Source organism: Ambystoma mexicanum, chromosome 10 (genome assembly GCF_040938575.1).
Source record: "Ambystoma mexicanum isolate Mex_15411 chromosome 10, UKY_AmexF1_1, whole genome shotgun sequence".
NCBI classification, from domain to species: Eukaryota; Metazoa; Chordata; class Amphibia; order Caudata; family Ambystomatidae; genus Ambystoma; species Ambystoma mexicanum.
The window spans coordinates 1,396,529,955-1,396,543,946 of record NC_090932.1 but is presented as its reverse complement, the minus strand read 5'-3'; the positions used below and the strand labels follow the sequence as shown (position 1 = coordinate 1,396,543,946).

General features: G+C 44.1%; 1 protein-coding gene across 2 annotated transcripts in view; it reads left to right on the top strand.

Moving 5' to 3' along the window:
* The window catches only part of MVK (mevalonate kinase), a 234,154-nt gene extending 223,915 nt beyond the window's left edge, over positions 1-10,239 (top strand). Inside the window, exon 11 of one of the 2 annotated variants that reach the window (XM_069619413.1) lies at positions 9,568-10,239. In XM_069619413.1, coding sequence (XP_069475514.1) covers positions 9,568-9,719 — 152 coding nt within the window. In that variant the 3' untranslated portion in view covers positions 9,720-10,239. The remainder of the gene's footprint in view (positions 1-9,567) is intronic. The other variant, XM_069619414.1, reaches the window with a different exon arrangement.
* The last annotated feature ends 3,753 nt before the right edge of the window (positions 10,240-13,992 follow it).

Below are 13,992 nucleotides of genomic sequence, written 5' to 3'. Positions count from 1 at the left end.
CGTAGAAGTTGAAAGGTGATTTTGGGGCGGGCCAAGGCTCTTTTTTCAGTACAACTATAACTATAGCATATTTGAGGCATTGCGGAAAGAACCTTCCTGGAATGATTATACTAAGATGGAAAGGTTTAGGTTGAGCACTTCACCCAAGAGAATGTTGTGGAGGGTGGGGAAGTGTTGGCTGAGTAGCCAAAGTAAATAGCTTTTGGATGTCAGCAGCAGGCAAGGACCAAACGATGTGAAGGAATCAACAGTTGACTTGAAGGATGAGAGATTTGCAGATATCTGGGGTGTTTTGTCTATTTAGGTGCTGATGTTGCATGTTTTTTGTAGTAAAAATGGCATGCTTCTCATCGCAGAGATCTTGCAGAGATTTTGGGATAGGGTAGTTTGGTGGGTGGTGCTTTTAGGGGTTCATAATGATTAGATGGTTTTAAATGTGCAGTTATCAGCTTTATTGATTGCGCGTGTATACTTGACATGGGAAATGTCTCATGAGTTTGCCTGCTGGGATGCGGAAAGCACGGGTCTGTGGAAAATGCTGCAGCTATGTTCGGATGTTTTCCATTACCACAGTATTTGGAGTGCCAATTTTTACCTGACACCGTTTTGGTCGATTTGTTGCCCTTTGTGAGTTTTCCTCCGATAGAGGATTTTCAGTGCAATTTCCTCCTGCTATGATTTTTTTCGTGGACTCTATTTGTATGGCTAAGTGTTCCGGAGAAAAAACACTTTACTGGCGCATCCATATGTGGGTGATGATATATTGAAAAAAGAATTATGACAAAACTCGCATCAGACGAAATTTATTTAAAGAAATACTAAAGCGATAAAAACATCAACCTATGAAAAAACACAGGAAACATCTGTATAGTACTAGAAGTGTGTTTGAGGTTCGGTAAGGCAGACTTAAAAAAGGGGTGCACTGAGAAACACCTGGTAAAAATACAATTATTTTGGAGAAATACAATAACATTGTACAAATAAACGTTCAGGTAAAAAAGAACACCCACTCCCCTGATGCATCTCCTCTGTCTGTCCGCATCATGGCTGCCTGCTATTCCCATCCCATTACTTTAACCTACTTCATGCTGTTGCTTGCAGCAGTATTGGTACCCCGGGCAGAGGTACAATATGCCATTTCTATGGACAAGATCATGGTGCTTTGAAGCTACTATGATGGTGACTCTGTGCTATGCAAATATATATATCAGCATATCATAAAAATGATGCACTGTTATTATTCCTTTGTTTTATGTATGCATCACCTTCAAAGGCACCAAGGACATATCATTCGGGGGCCTGACTAGTTTGGCTAGAACTGTTATAATCTCTTCGTTAAGTGTAGGGTGTAGCACACCGTCCGCGCAGTATTCTTCTCATACCCTCAGCAATTTAGGAGTAAGGATATCTTTATATTTTTTGTATAACTCGATGCCTATGCCATCAAGGCCAGGGGCTTTGTTACAGTTTAGTGAGGATATCGCTTCAACAATTTCTTCCTAAGTGAACGGGCTACTCAGTTTCTCGCTGGACGCCTTGTCCAGAGTTGGGAGGTTAGTGCGTGTTAAGTACTCAGTCACCGCCGCCCGTGATACTCTGCCAGTGTTGTTGTATAGTGTTTGATATTATTGTCTAAACATGTCATTGATTTACAGGGAGTGTATTCTCTGTCTGTGAATAATGCTTACCTGAGACCTGTATCCTGTGCAAGCCAGAGCTAACTCTGGTGAGGAAACCTTCAGGCATCCGACATCAGTCGAAACAAATCTCGAATAGGATCGAGCAGGTTCAAGATTATGATTTTTGAGCTAAAGGAAAGGAATTTCCTAGAGTCAAGTTGTTTGTTACCAAGATATGAATTCAAAAAGTTCAAAAGAGTCAACAGACCAATGAGGGGCTGCTTTTGCTACAAAACGTTTGTGAAGATGAACAGATATCACCGGAAATGCCTGACATACTGCTAATTGCACACAAAACCGACCTCTTCCCATTTCTAACTGTTCCGTCACCTCCTACTGTGCTAGCATATTTCTAGACCTATGCTTCTCACCTGGCCAGGGCTAATGCAGAAGCATGCTGGTGTGTTGGATAAACCAACACACAAATCCCTGACCCGCCTTTACATGATGCTGCTGAAAGTCTTCAAACTGTCCCGATTTCCTTCTTGCTTTGATGCAAACTGTTATGATTGTGTATCCCATTGAACATTTTGCGTAATCTCAAATAACTGTCATGTGATGCCTTCTCCGACTTCTTTAGTTAAAACCACTGATCAATTTGATCTCTTAACACCTACATAGATTTGTCTGTAAAATATATTTTGTGGACAATCTTAACTGTGAGGTGAAAAATAGCACTACAGAAAACTATTCCACAGTGGATTTCTTCTAGCCTCTTCCATCATAAGAACAATGCCCCAGAATGATTTTTTAAAAACTTTATTTAACATATGACAGAGACATACTGCAGTAGGTACATTACACAATATGTCGACAGTGTACTATCACACAAAATTAGTTAAACTTCTAGACGTTTGTGGGTATACATTTTACGTTCCAGGATATAAGTCAATATGGCGTTCTTGTTCTTCAAGTATTATTTACCGATAGTTTCTCCATGTAAGAGCGGTATGGGGCCCATAGGTATTTGGGCCTAGCTGCTGCTGTTACAGTTTGTATGAAATTCACCTCATTGTCATTCACAATTGCCATTTCATGATACCAGTGTTTCAATGTAGCCGCTTCTCTAGCCTTCCATTTTTGCAGTATACATTTCTTGGCTATGACACAGCCTAGGTTAAACAGCCTGCGGGTTCTAACATTTGTTTTACCTATGTCGCCCAGTAAGTACTTTACATGTAGAAGCGTCAGGGGTATACCCACCATTTCATGGAGTGTCGAAGCAACTAGCGGCCAGAATTCCTTTATGTGAGGGCATCTCCAGAACGTGTGTATGGTATCTACGTCCACAGAGTTGTATTTTGTGAATGTTTGCACTTGTGTCGGGTTAAACTTAGATATGCATTTGGGTGTGTAGTGCAATCTGTTAAGCACTTTATGTTGTATTAGCCTCAGACGTGCGTTCAATGAAACTTCTTTGGTCAGGCTGCATATCTTCACCCACTTGTGTTCATCTGTTTTGTCCCTGTGTCTTCCTCCCATTTCTCTCTTAGAGTACTAAATTGAGGCATTCCCTGTTGGCTCATGGAGTACAGCTTCGATAGGATGTTGCGCTTATTGTTATACTGTATAATCAGTTCAAGAAAGGCGTTAGATGGGGCTCGGTTGGGAATGACTGCCGTTTCCTGCACAATACCGCTTGCATGCGATAATACTGTAATGTCTTGACAGGGTTGACCCCTAGCTTGTTTTGAAACTCGGTCAGCGTGACAAACATGCCCTCGGGGAAAAGGTCACCCAGTTTCATTTCGTGGCTCGGGTCCCAGGAATTTCGGATTTCGGGATCCATTGTGGGGGGCAGACTAGGGTTGCCCCATAGTGGGATATGTTTAGTGTAAGGGTCACTGATGTTTAGTTTGATCAGTAATCGCCGCAATGCGTCCAGCGTGGCGCGTAATGTGACAAAGGGACATGGATCCAGTTTATGTTCGCTCACTAGGGTGGTCTTTATATCACTAGGTGCTGCTTACTGTTTCTCCAAATTGATGTGTGAATATATGTTGTCTGGGTCATACCACATTCCTAGATACTGGGGTTGGGCCGCAAGGTAATATAGTTCATAGTCGGGGGCTGCCAGCTCCCCCATATCATATGGTGTAGTGAGGGAGCTCCACTTCGCCCGTGCATTCCTCACGCCCCATACAAATCCCACTGAGAGCCTCCAGAGGGTATCGAAAATTTGTCTTCCTTGCCATATTGGGATGGTGGTAAAATAATATAGGAGTTTAGGCGCCACTATCATCTTCAAGATAGCTATTCGTCATATAAGTGATAATGGAAACTTACCCCAAAGATTGAGTTTATTCTCAAGTTTAACAAGGTAATCAAGATGGTTCTTATCGTATAATACTTGTGAGATCTTGCCACTATGACCCCCAGGACCCCCCACTGTCTCTTCGGCCCATTTCATTCCGTGCATTCGGGTAGGTTTCGTGGTGTTATTAGTCAGAGGCAATAATTCAGATAACCTAGAGTGTTAATCTTGTAACCGGAGTGTTCAGTGAAGGTGTCCACCTCAGGGAGTATGGGACCAATGTTTTCTTCTGGATGCTTTAAGTATATTATGGTTTCGTCATCGGCATATAATGATATGATCTGCAGGGCCCTGAGTATTCTTATTCCCCTGTGTCCGTGATTTTCTCCTATCCTGCTGGTGAATGGTTCTATTGTTCGCGCAAATAGCAGGTAACCCTGGTGGGTGCCTCTGGCTACTTCTATTGCCTCTGACAGGTTTGGTTCTAACCCTACCCTTGGGATCTTTGTACAGTAATTTAACAAATGTGCAGAAGACGGTCTCCCAGCCCCATGTGTTGGAGGAAACCGAATAGGAAATTCTATGACACTGAGTCGAACGCCTTTTCGGCATCCAACACCATTGCTGCCGCTGAGATATCTGGATTGATTTGAGCCATTATGCCGAATAGTCTCCTCATGTTTAGCGCTGTGGATCTGAACGGGATAAATCCCGATTGCTGAACCAGTCTGGTCATGTGGGGCAGCAGTCTATTTGCTAGCGTTTTTGCGTACATTTGTACATCAGAATCTATTAGGGAGAGTGGGCGGTACGAGGACATATCATTCGGGGGCCTGCCTGGTTTGGCTAGAACTGTTATAATCGCTTCATTAAGTGTAGGGTGTAGCACACCGTCCGCGCAGGATTCTTCCCATACCCTCAGCAACTTAGGAGTAAGGATATCTTTATATTTTTTTGTATAACTCGATGCCTATGCTTTGTTAGAGGTTAGGGAGGATATCGCTTCAGCGATTTCTTCCTCAGTGAACAGACTACTCAGTTTCTCGCAGGACGCCTTGTCCAGCGTCGGGAGGTTAGTGCGTACTCAGTCACCACCTCCCGTGATACCCTGTCAGTGCTGTTGCATAGTGTTTGAAAGTATTGTCTAAACATGTCATTGATTTCATCGCGGTTCACTGTGGTGGTACCCTCCGGTTTGGTTATCCCTCCGATGTGTTGTACTTCACGCTCTCCCCCTAGCTATGCTTGCAAGCACTCTTCCTGGGCGGTCACCGTATTTAGCATTTTTCTTTTAAAGCGCTCACACAGCCCGCAGGCATCGAGGCGCTGTTACAGGAATTGTTTTGTTTTTCAATTGTGTAATTGTTTTTTTTTTTCTTAGTTGCGTATTTATAACACGCTTAAATACCCAGTGGTTTCTAAGCATGGACCCGGGGATCGAACCTGTGTTGCTTTGTGTCCTCTTGCTTCCAAGACGAGCACGTTGCCGCTGAGCTACCCTCCCGGGACCTTCCCTGTATCTCCTAGCTTGCACTTTCCCTGTCATATGTTGAGTCTCCTGATTGGCCAGCTTACAGAGTTTCAGCCTGTTGCCTTTTATCAGACCCAGTAATGATCTGTCATGCGTCTCTCCATATTAATTTTCTAGGTCGCAGAGTTCCCATTCGGTACTATCCATTTCCCCCCTGACCTTTTTCAACGTACCCAATGCTGTAGCAATCATTACCCCACGGAGCCACACTTTAAATGTTTCCCAGATCGTTGCGTATTTATCAACTGTGCCCTCATTTTCCGTGAAGAACGCCTCTGTCAATTCTAAGTGATTCTGCCAGAGATTCATCCAGTAACACAGGCAGGGCCATTCTCCAGGTATATGGTGGCCTGGGGGAGTGTTTCAATCTGATCTCGGGCCACACAGGGGAGTGGTCGGACCATGTCCTCGGGAGGATCTTTGTTTCTTATACATGACCGGCCCAATGTGATGAGAGTAGCCATAGGTCTATCCTAGAATGTGCGTCGTGGACGGAGGAGGCCCTTTGTCTTAAACCATTTCCCATAACTGTCCTGAAGAGTGTTTTCACATTTTCGTTTACCCAGAGCTGCTTTAAACCTTTCTAGAATTGAGAATGTAGTTTATTCTCTATACCGAACTTGCTACCTACACCAGGAATCTGCATTCACTGTCCGCAAACGTATTAAGCTACAATACCATGTGGTGCCCTTACATGAAATTCGTCCTAATTCCTTGTCAAATCTATTGCTCTTAAGAAAAACTTAGTGTAAACCTTTTTTCTTGTTTTTTGAAAATGTTCTTTTAAAATCTACCTACAGTCAGCATCTTCCAGTTGCCACTTCCTAACTGAAGTGATATTGAATTCTTCAGCTGCTGCAGCTATACCCCCAATGACTGTAAAAACAACTCTCTAGCAGTGCAGAGAAACAACATATCTGAGGCATTCAACTGGAACACTACATCCCTCGGGTGAAGGCGAGCAAATTCACTGAAAATAATGAGGGATGGAGGACAATTTTCTCAGTACCTGGTGAGCAGAGTCTCTGCTCCCACCCGGAGATGGCCTAAACCGGGTTCACGTACCACCTTTCTGTACCTGTGGAGCTGCGGGAGGGCGCTCACATCTTTTGCTGATTGGCGGATGTAACGCCCTGGTTAGAAAACGCCAATCCCAAGATAGCAGAATCACGCATTACGCACCATTGTGACCTCGGGGATGGGTGCCAGAGTGTCATTATGCAAACATGGTGCCCGCGCTTCGGTAGATGCTGGGAGGACTGAGAATACAAAAGGACAAACAAACAGGTGAGCAGCACGTCGCAACTCCCCTTGCTCTGTTGTATGTGCGTGTTTCCCATCTCAATTCCTATAGTTCCGTGCTCCTTGTCCTTGTTTTTCCCTACTCTTATCTTCTACCATCTCCCAGTTCCCTTCTCTCCTATTTCCTATTCCATCCTGGGTTCTACCCCTGTCTGTGTTCCACTGACTAGTGGCTGTCCTGACTGTTGCTTCATGTCGCCAATGATTGGATCTTTGTTAAATTTACAATTGGTGTCCTGGACTGCTGTTTCTTTTTGGCCAGGATTGGGTCCTTACTACATCTGGAGGTTTTTTTCCCCTGTTTATCAGGGTTTTTCCTCCTTTGAACCCTGCTCCTAGGGTAGCATCCTGCCCTCTGTATCTATTCAGAGGGTGGGGTGGCTGCTCAGGGAGATTAGCCCTTCTTCTTCCCAGAGAAGCCTTGTGAAACCCCTCATATAAGGCCAGTCGCTGAGACCACCTCACTTCTGGAAACGAGCCACTGCTTTGTGTATCTTTTCTTGAGTCTCTATGGTAGACCCAGCGAGAGCCATATTGAGTCGTAGCCGCTCGAGTGAAGAACTAGGTTGAAAAGCGGTTGGAATCCAGGGGCACATGCCCATGCCAGATTTGACATGTGTCTGCCCATCAGCGGGGGATCTTGCGTGCAGACTACAGCTTCCCTTGGAGCATGCACATATGGGAAGGGGCTGTCTGGTGAACTGAAATCCAGCGGATGAAGATAAACCCTCTACTCCCCTATCCAAAATAACTAAGCCCCTAATACCTGCTTGTCAAAGGTTAACCCAACATAACAATCTCCAACCCAGTACATTAATTAAAATCATTAGGTGATGTAATTTGGTTCCAGATCTGTACCCTGGCCAATTTCTATAATTCAGGGCATTTTTCAGTTATTTTAAAAGAAATAGTATGTCACTTTGTTGCCCGATTAGTTTATCACCCTGCTCTCTCTTGCATATTAGTTTCTTCCTTCTGTCAAAGATCTTCAGAAGAATATGATGCAGATCAAATCCTTCTTTTCCTGCTTGAAGGATCCCCACCGGCGTCCCTGTTGCTACTTTTATTTCTTTAATAACAACAGTGCATCCTTTCTACCTGAAAGTTTCTTTTTAAAACGTTATTGGATTTATCACAAGCAATTCTGGTTTTACCAGACATTTCCCACAGCATCCTATTTTTTTTCCGTCTGCCTTACCAAACCCTTTTCCCGTCCTTTGTTTTTTGTGTACCCTGCATATACGTGATTCCATTGGTTATGGCTTTCTATAGATGTTTAATGTGTTTACTTTCAATAGGAGTGTTTCGTACAATTATTTTTGTTGCATTAATGTTTCTTTACTTTAATTTCATCTTGTCATATGTCTTTCTCCAATATACATCACCTCCACGAAAAACCATGCCAGCAGGAAAATGCACTGAAAATACTATAACTGGAGAATATTGCCGCATGGCAAAATTCAGGTATAAAACCTGTCGGTACAAATGGCCACCTCCTAATATGGCGGTAAGGGAAAATAACCAAAAAGAAGTCTAGAAAATTCTGGTAGCAGAATTGTGTCCTAGTAAAATAGTTGCCCCAAAAAACGGTGCTCGGGTTCGCAAGTTTGGTAAAAAAAATGATTGTTCTGTTTATAGTGAAAGTAGAAAATACCTTCCTGTCATATTGTGCCTGGTGAAAATTGGCAGTGACAATTGTGCCTGAAGAATATAATTGCCAGAATGTTTTCCTCAGGTGAAAGTCCTTCCCTTGTAACCACTCCCCCTGATATCAGGCCAATAGGAAATTGGGCACACGATGCCGTCCTTCAATATGAAAATGGCCTCCAAATTCTTTTCCGGATACGTGACCTAAGAATATGGCACTGTGCAGAAATTGCTCCAGAATAAATGTGGTACAATGGAAATTATATCGATGATTTTCAATAGAAAACGTTTTTTACCTGGACACCTTTGCCCACCAAATATTGTGCTAGGTGTAAATGTCCGCAGGATTGTAGTCATTATTAGAAACTACAGAAAATGGTGCCTGGAGAAAATACGCCTAGGATTATTTTGCTGGAAGCTCCTGATTGTATGTGGTGGGCCTTTGGCTGCTTTCTTGTTTCTCGGGATGGGAGTGAGGTGAAAACGGATGCCTCTGAGAAAGTAAAGGTGTATAGAAAGATTGACTATATACAATGCATTGACATAGCTTTTTGGTAATCATTTCTCTGCCAGGAGGGGTCGTTTCTCCTCTCTGAGTTCCCAATTTCTGTGTGGGTTCTTTTACTTGCTGGCACCAAGTACTGACATAGATATTTACCATGGCTCTGCTTCTCTGGTTGCTTCAGATAGCCGGAAATCAAAGCTCTGTTGGTAAAGCAATGGTAGTTAGAGGCAGGCACTGCCTCACTGTGAGTTTGTCTTCTTTAAATAGGCAACATCCAAATTTACTCTGCCAAGTCATTGGGTGACCATGCAGGCGCAGGCATGGACATAGCGGTCCTAATAGCAACTTCATAGTTGATTTTTATGTTTCTAGATGAACTGCATTGCAACACAGTACCTCTACAATCATGGAGTACAGTTACCTGCATCAACAACCGTGATTACAACAGATCCTTGCTGCTCAAAAAGTGTTATTTTCCATAGATAGTCTTTTAAAATATTCGAACACATTTGATAATATATACAGCTTTTATTTGTGCTTTTCTCATGTTTTTTGTAACCCTCTTTGTCTTTTCTTATCCATTTGTTTATATAATATCTAGTATTGGAACATTATTGTATATTCTGAACTGCTGTCCTTCTCTCGCCAGACGCCGATCCTGCAGTGGTGGAAGCAGCCAAACGAGACTTGAAAAACTGTGGCTTTGAATGTTGGGAAACAGATATTGGGGCACCTGGAGTGTCGCTGCACACCTCCGCCTCCTTGAAGGCCAGTGTGCAGCAGGTTTTCACAGATTTATGAAAAGACTTGAACTGAAACCATGTGTTTCCCTATTGTGTTAACAAACTGGCCCCAGAATCCTGCCAATGGGCCCACGCATCCCGCACATCCTGTACTATTGCACTGCTCAGTGGAACTGATGGAAGGGTGGCCATTCCGACGATTAAATGAAGTTGAACAAATGCCATTGGAACTTTGACGGCACATGAACACTTGCGAGGTTGTGATCACATAAGCTTTTGTACACAACCAGTTTGACTGTGTTGCCGATATTTTATTACAGCAAGAGGATTCTTAGGGGTTTCTGTGGATTTTGAGTGGGTGGATGTTCTTGCCACAAAGAGCCACAACTCTGACTCACTGTTATATTTTCCTTTTCTTTGATTTATAGACAAGTATGGAATCCTCTGAATTCATCTCATAAATGTTTATTTATTATGTGCAGTGAAAAGCTGCAGCAGCTGCTATGTATACCTCCTGACAGTACATTGAAGATTCATGAATAATAAAAAATGGGTACAAGATAAAGTACACAAATCAATATCCTGGGTCCATGTACATGGAGCTGAAGGGGCCATTTTAACGCATGAGCACAGGGATGTGACATAACCTGGTACGGCATAATTACCTGGAAGTGTGGGAATTAACCCACTGAGGGCCTGAGTACAGAGCTTGATGATGATCAACATACAGGGGAGTCATGTAACCTGCTCAAGGCCTGAGTACAGGGATGCGACGGAACCTGGTTAGGGACTAATTACCGGGAGGTGGGCAAATTGACCCACTGATGGCCTAGGTACAGAGTGGTAAAGCTGCTTGATGAAGATGTAAGCACAGGGAATTAAAGTAGCCTGCTCAAGGTTTGAGTACAGGGATGGTAGGTGTTCTCCAGAAAGCCTAAACACAGGAAGATAAAGTGACATCCTCAAGGCTCAAGAACAGGAAACCGCTAGGTGATGAACGCCTGTGCCCAGAAAGGTTAAGTTGGCCAGATCTAAATCTGAGTAAATGGAGGGAACAGAGTTAATGTGACCTGGTCAAGCACTGAATACAAAGGAGTAATGTGAACTTATCAAGGACATGATTTGGACGGTGAGAGCTTAATGTTAGGTGATGAAGCCTCGAGTAATGCTATTAAAAATCAGTGGCGGCTGGTGAGTTTGAAAGCTGGTGGGGCGTACATTTCCTGCTGGTCATTTGGGAGCGAGTGACGCACGCAGCGCGCAAGCCCACACCACACAAAGGGGGTCCACACGGGAAATTTTTAAAAATGGCCTCCAAAATGTGCAATTTACTGTCCAAACCCACTGAAATATGACAGAAAAAGCATTAGGTTTTACAAACTAATGGTGGTATATTATTCTTACGTGTGCAAGTATGATGGTGTATTTTACAGCAGCTTGTACTGAGAATAGCTGAGAGGTTGCCCTTTCCCCAAAGTCTCTGAAGTTACCCTCCCTACATTTAAAGGGTTAGCCCCTCCACCTCACCGAAATGTGTTGCCTTATTCATAAAAAAACAACAGAACAATTTAAATGTTATAGTTATTTACCCACCCATTGACTACCCATGGCCAAGCTAACCCCATGGCGAATCCCACCCACTTCCTACCCTTCCCCATGCAAAACACATCCTCCTGGGATCTCTTTGAGCTAGCTTTATCAAGCATAACCAACAAACTGTGTGCTTGAATGGCCTGCCAGTGTTTTTTAAAACAGTCTTCTGAGAATGAATGACTCAATTGGAGCAAAGTGGTGCATCTTGCCCAGCCTGGGGTATCTACGGTGGGCAGATGGCAGAAAAAGAGTGCAGGGGAATTTAAGGCTATATGTTGCATTTCAGAAGGGACCTTCTCGTTTCTTTATTTGCTTAAGCATTGGTCTATGCCTCATACATATGTGTGCTACAAAACCCTTCTCACAAACTGAACCGTGTGTAGTCAGTTAGCATGGCATCTTATAGGAACTGGCATTAGATGCTGTGTGGGATTCCATTTGCGCCATTATCAAAATGATATTGTTATGTACGAATTAATCTCTTCTGCAGTTAACAAACATTTGAAAAGAGCTATGTGGTGAACATATGCTTGGGTATATCGACGCTGGGCTGGGCTCTTGTGTGGTGCTAGCAGGCTAGCACTTAGGTGAGAGAGATCCACAGCCAAGCGCCGATGCAGCTGCAGGCAGGGCCTATGCTTATCCTACCCGGCCTCAGCCTGTCCACAGTCCACCACGGCACGGTCTAGGCCCTGCATCCCCAGGGCAGTGCTACGAGTCGGATGGTGCTCCTACATGGAGCACTGTCCCAGCTAATACTTACACACAAGCCAACACTGTTGGTTTTGTCAATCCTTGTTGTGGATGCACAGTGCCACGAGTAACATTTTTCACTTCCACCACTGCACAGGTTACTCTATTTAAATTGTACCTCAAAGAAGGAAGCGATTATGTCTGTCATGAGCGTTACACAAATAAACATGTACTAATGTTAGCGAGGGCCTTTAGGATTGCAAGCTGGCTCAGAATTCGGATGTACAAAGCACTGTGAAGTCTTCAGGGCCAGCGCTAATCGAAGTGAGCATAGCCTACTAATTGCCATGTTTAGAGGGAGCAGTGAGCACATGCAGAGAGCATTTATTTGTCTCAAGGATTGCATTATACATCTTCCTCCGGATACCATACAAAGGGTAACATCAATAATGGCTTGTCGGATCTATCAGGATTTAAATGACGGCCTGATTTTTCTAAGGCACACCCCCTTTGGTTTTACAGCAAAACGGGCCATGCATAACATGCATATTGCACGTCCCTAAACCTAATCTCACGGGTGAAGCCAAGGCATTGGAGCACAGTGCCATCCATAATATCGTTCAGCTCACTGTCTCAAATTTGCCCTCCGTTACAGATCCACGGTGCGTACATTTTGGGCAGCCACACTTGATCATTAGGGTTGACAAAAAGCTATGGACGGAGGTTTCAAATAAACATTTGTTTCACACCCGAACACTTCCTATCATTTGTTTCACACGGTGCTGAAACTAATAGGATTCAGTATTTGGCCGTGCTTTATTTGCTTTTTAGAATTCTTTCAGGCCATTTAATTCCAGGCCCCTCACCCGTGGCTCAGCGCTCTGAGGGATTTTGCTATGTGTTTTTCCACATAATGTTCATGCATTGGCAATTTCCCATTCGTTATACCTAATCGAACATGGTTTAAATCAAAAGTCACTCTTCACTACACATAAACGCTGCCTTTTTTTTTTAAAAGCTTTCTTTGACAAATGCTCTTAAGTAACTAAATCAAAACACACACACAAAACAAAGCACAAACTGACAAAACCACTAATTGGGTCGTATATCATTAGTCTGTAAAGTTATTTTCACTTGTTTATAATAGCACGGCATACACGGATCTGTCCATAGTTCGCAGGCGCAAATGAACCTGAAAGTAAAGGACAGTGCGTTCAAATAAGAGCCACCAGAGGCAATCCGAGGCATGTTGTGCAGGTTGCTACTCAGCGCGCACTGTTCATCATGAAATAGATGATTTGTAATCAGTTAACTTACTTAACTGAATACAAATCATCTATTTGCAACCCACACGTCATGCCGCGGTCTGTGGTGGTCATTCACTGGCAGTGGGTGACCAGCCAGCCCAGGCCATCGACGCTCGGCTGGGCTCTCGTGCTAGGATAGCACTTAGAAGAGAGAGAGCCACAGCCGAGCGCCGATGCAGCAGGGCCTAGCAGCCGTGCGGCATGGACGGTCCAACTAGGCCCTGCATTCCCCAGGGCAGTGCTAGGACGGTCCTCCTCCGACCTGGAGCACTGTCCTGGCCTGGGCTCCTGGTTGGGGGAATGAAGGCCAGGTTGCCGCCGTGTAGAACACGGCCAACAATATACACAATTACACTTACCAGCTAGTAGAAGTTCTAGTAGGAGTAGTACACGGCTCTGACGACGATCCAAAGTGAAGATGGCGCATGCCCCCTGCGCTGCCACCCCACCCCACACTCAAATGTCATTGGCTGGAAAACAGCCAATGACATTTCTGTATCTATGCACCTGGGGAGACAGATTTGTGGAATCTTGTTCTTTGCGCTGTTTGCGTATATATTATTACTGGCGGGGCCACAACTCAAGCGCCCCGCCAGCCTCCAAGTTTAAATGTGTTTACGTAAAGTGCGTAGAGCTACGAGCTCCACGCACTTTACTATAGGAAAAGCTGCGTAATACAGGACGCGCCCCGCTGTTGCAGCCAGTCCTTATAAGATGGTCACAGCTCACAGCTGACTG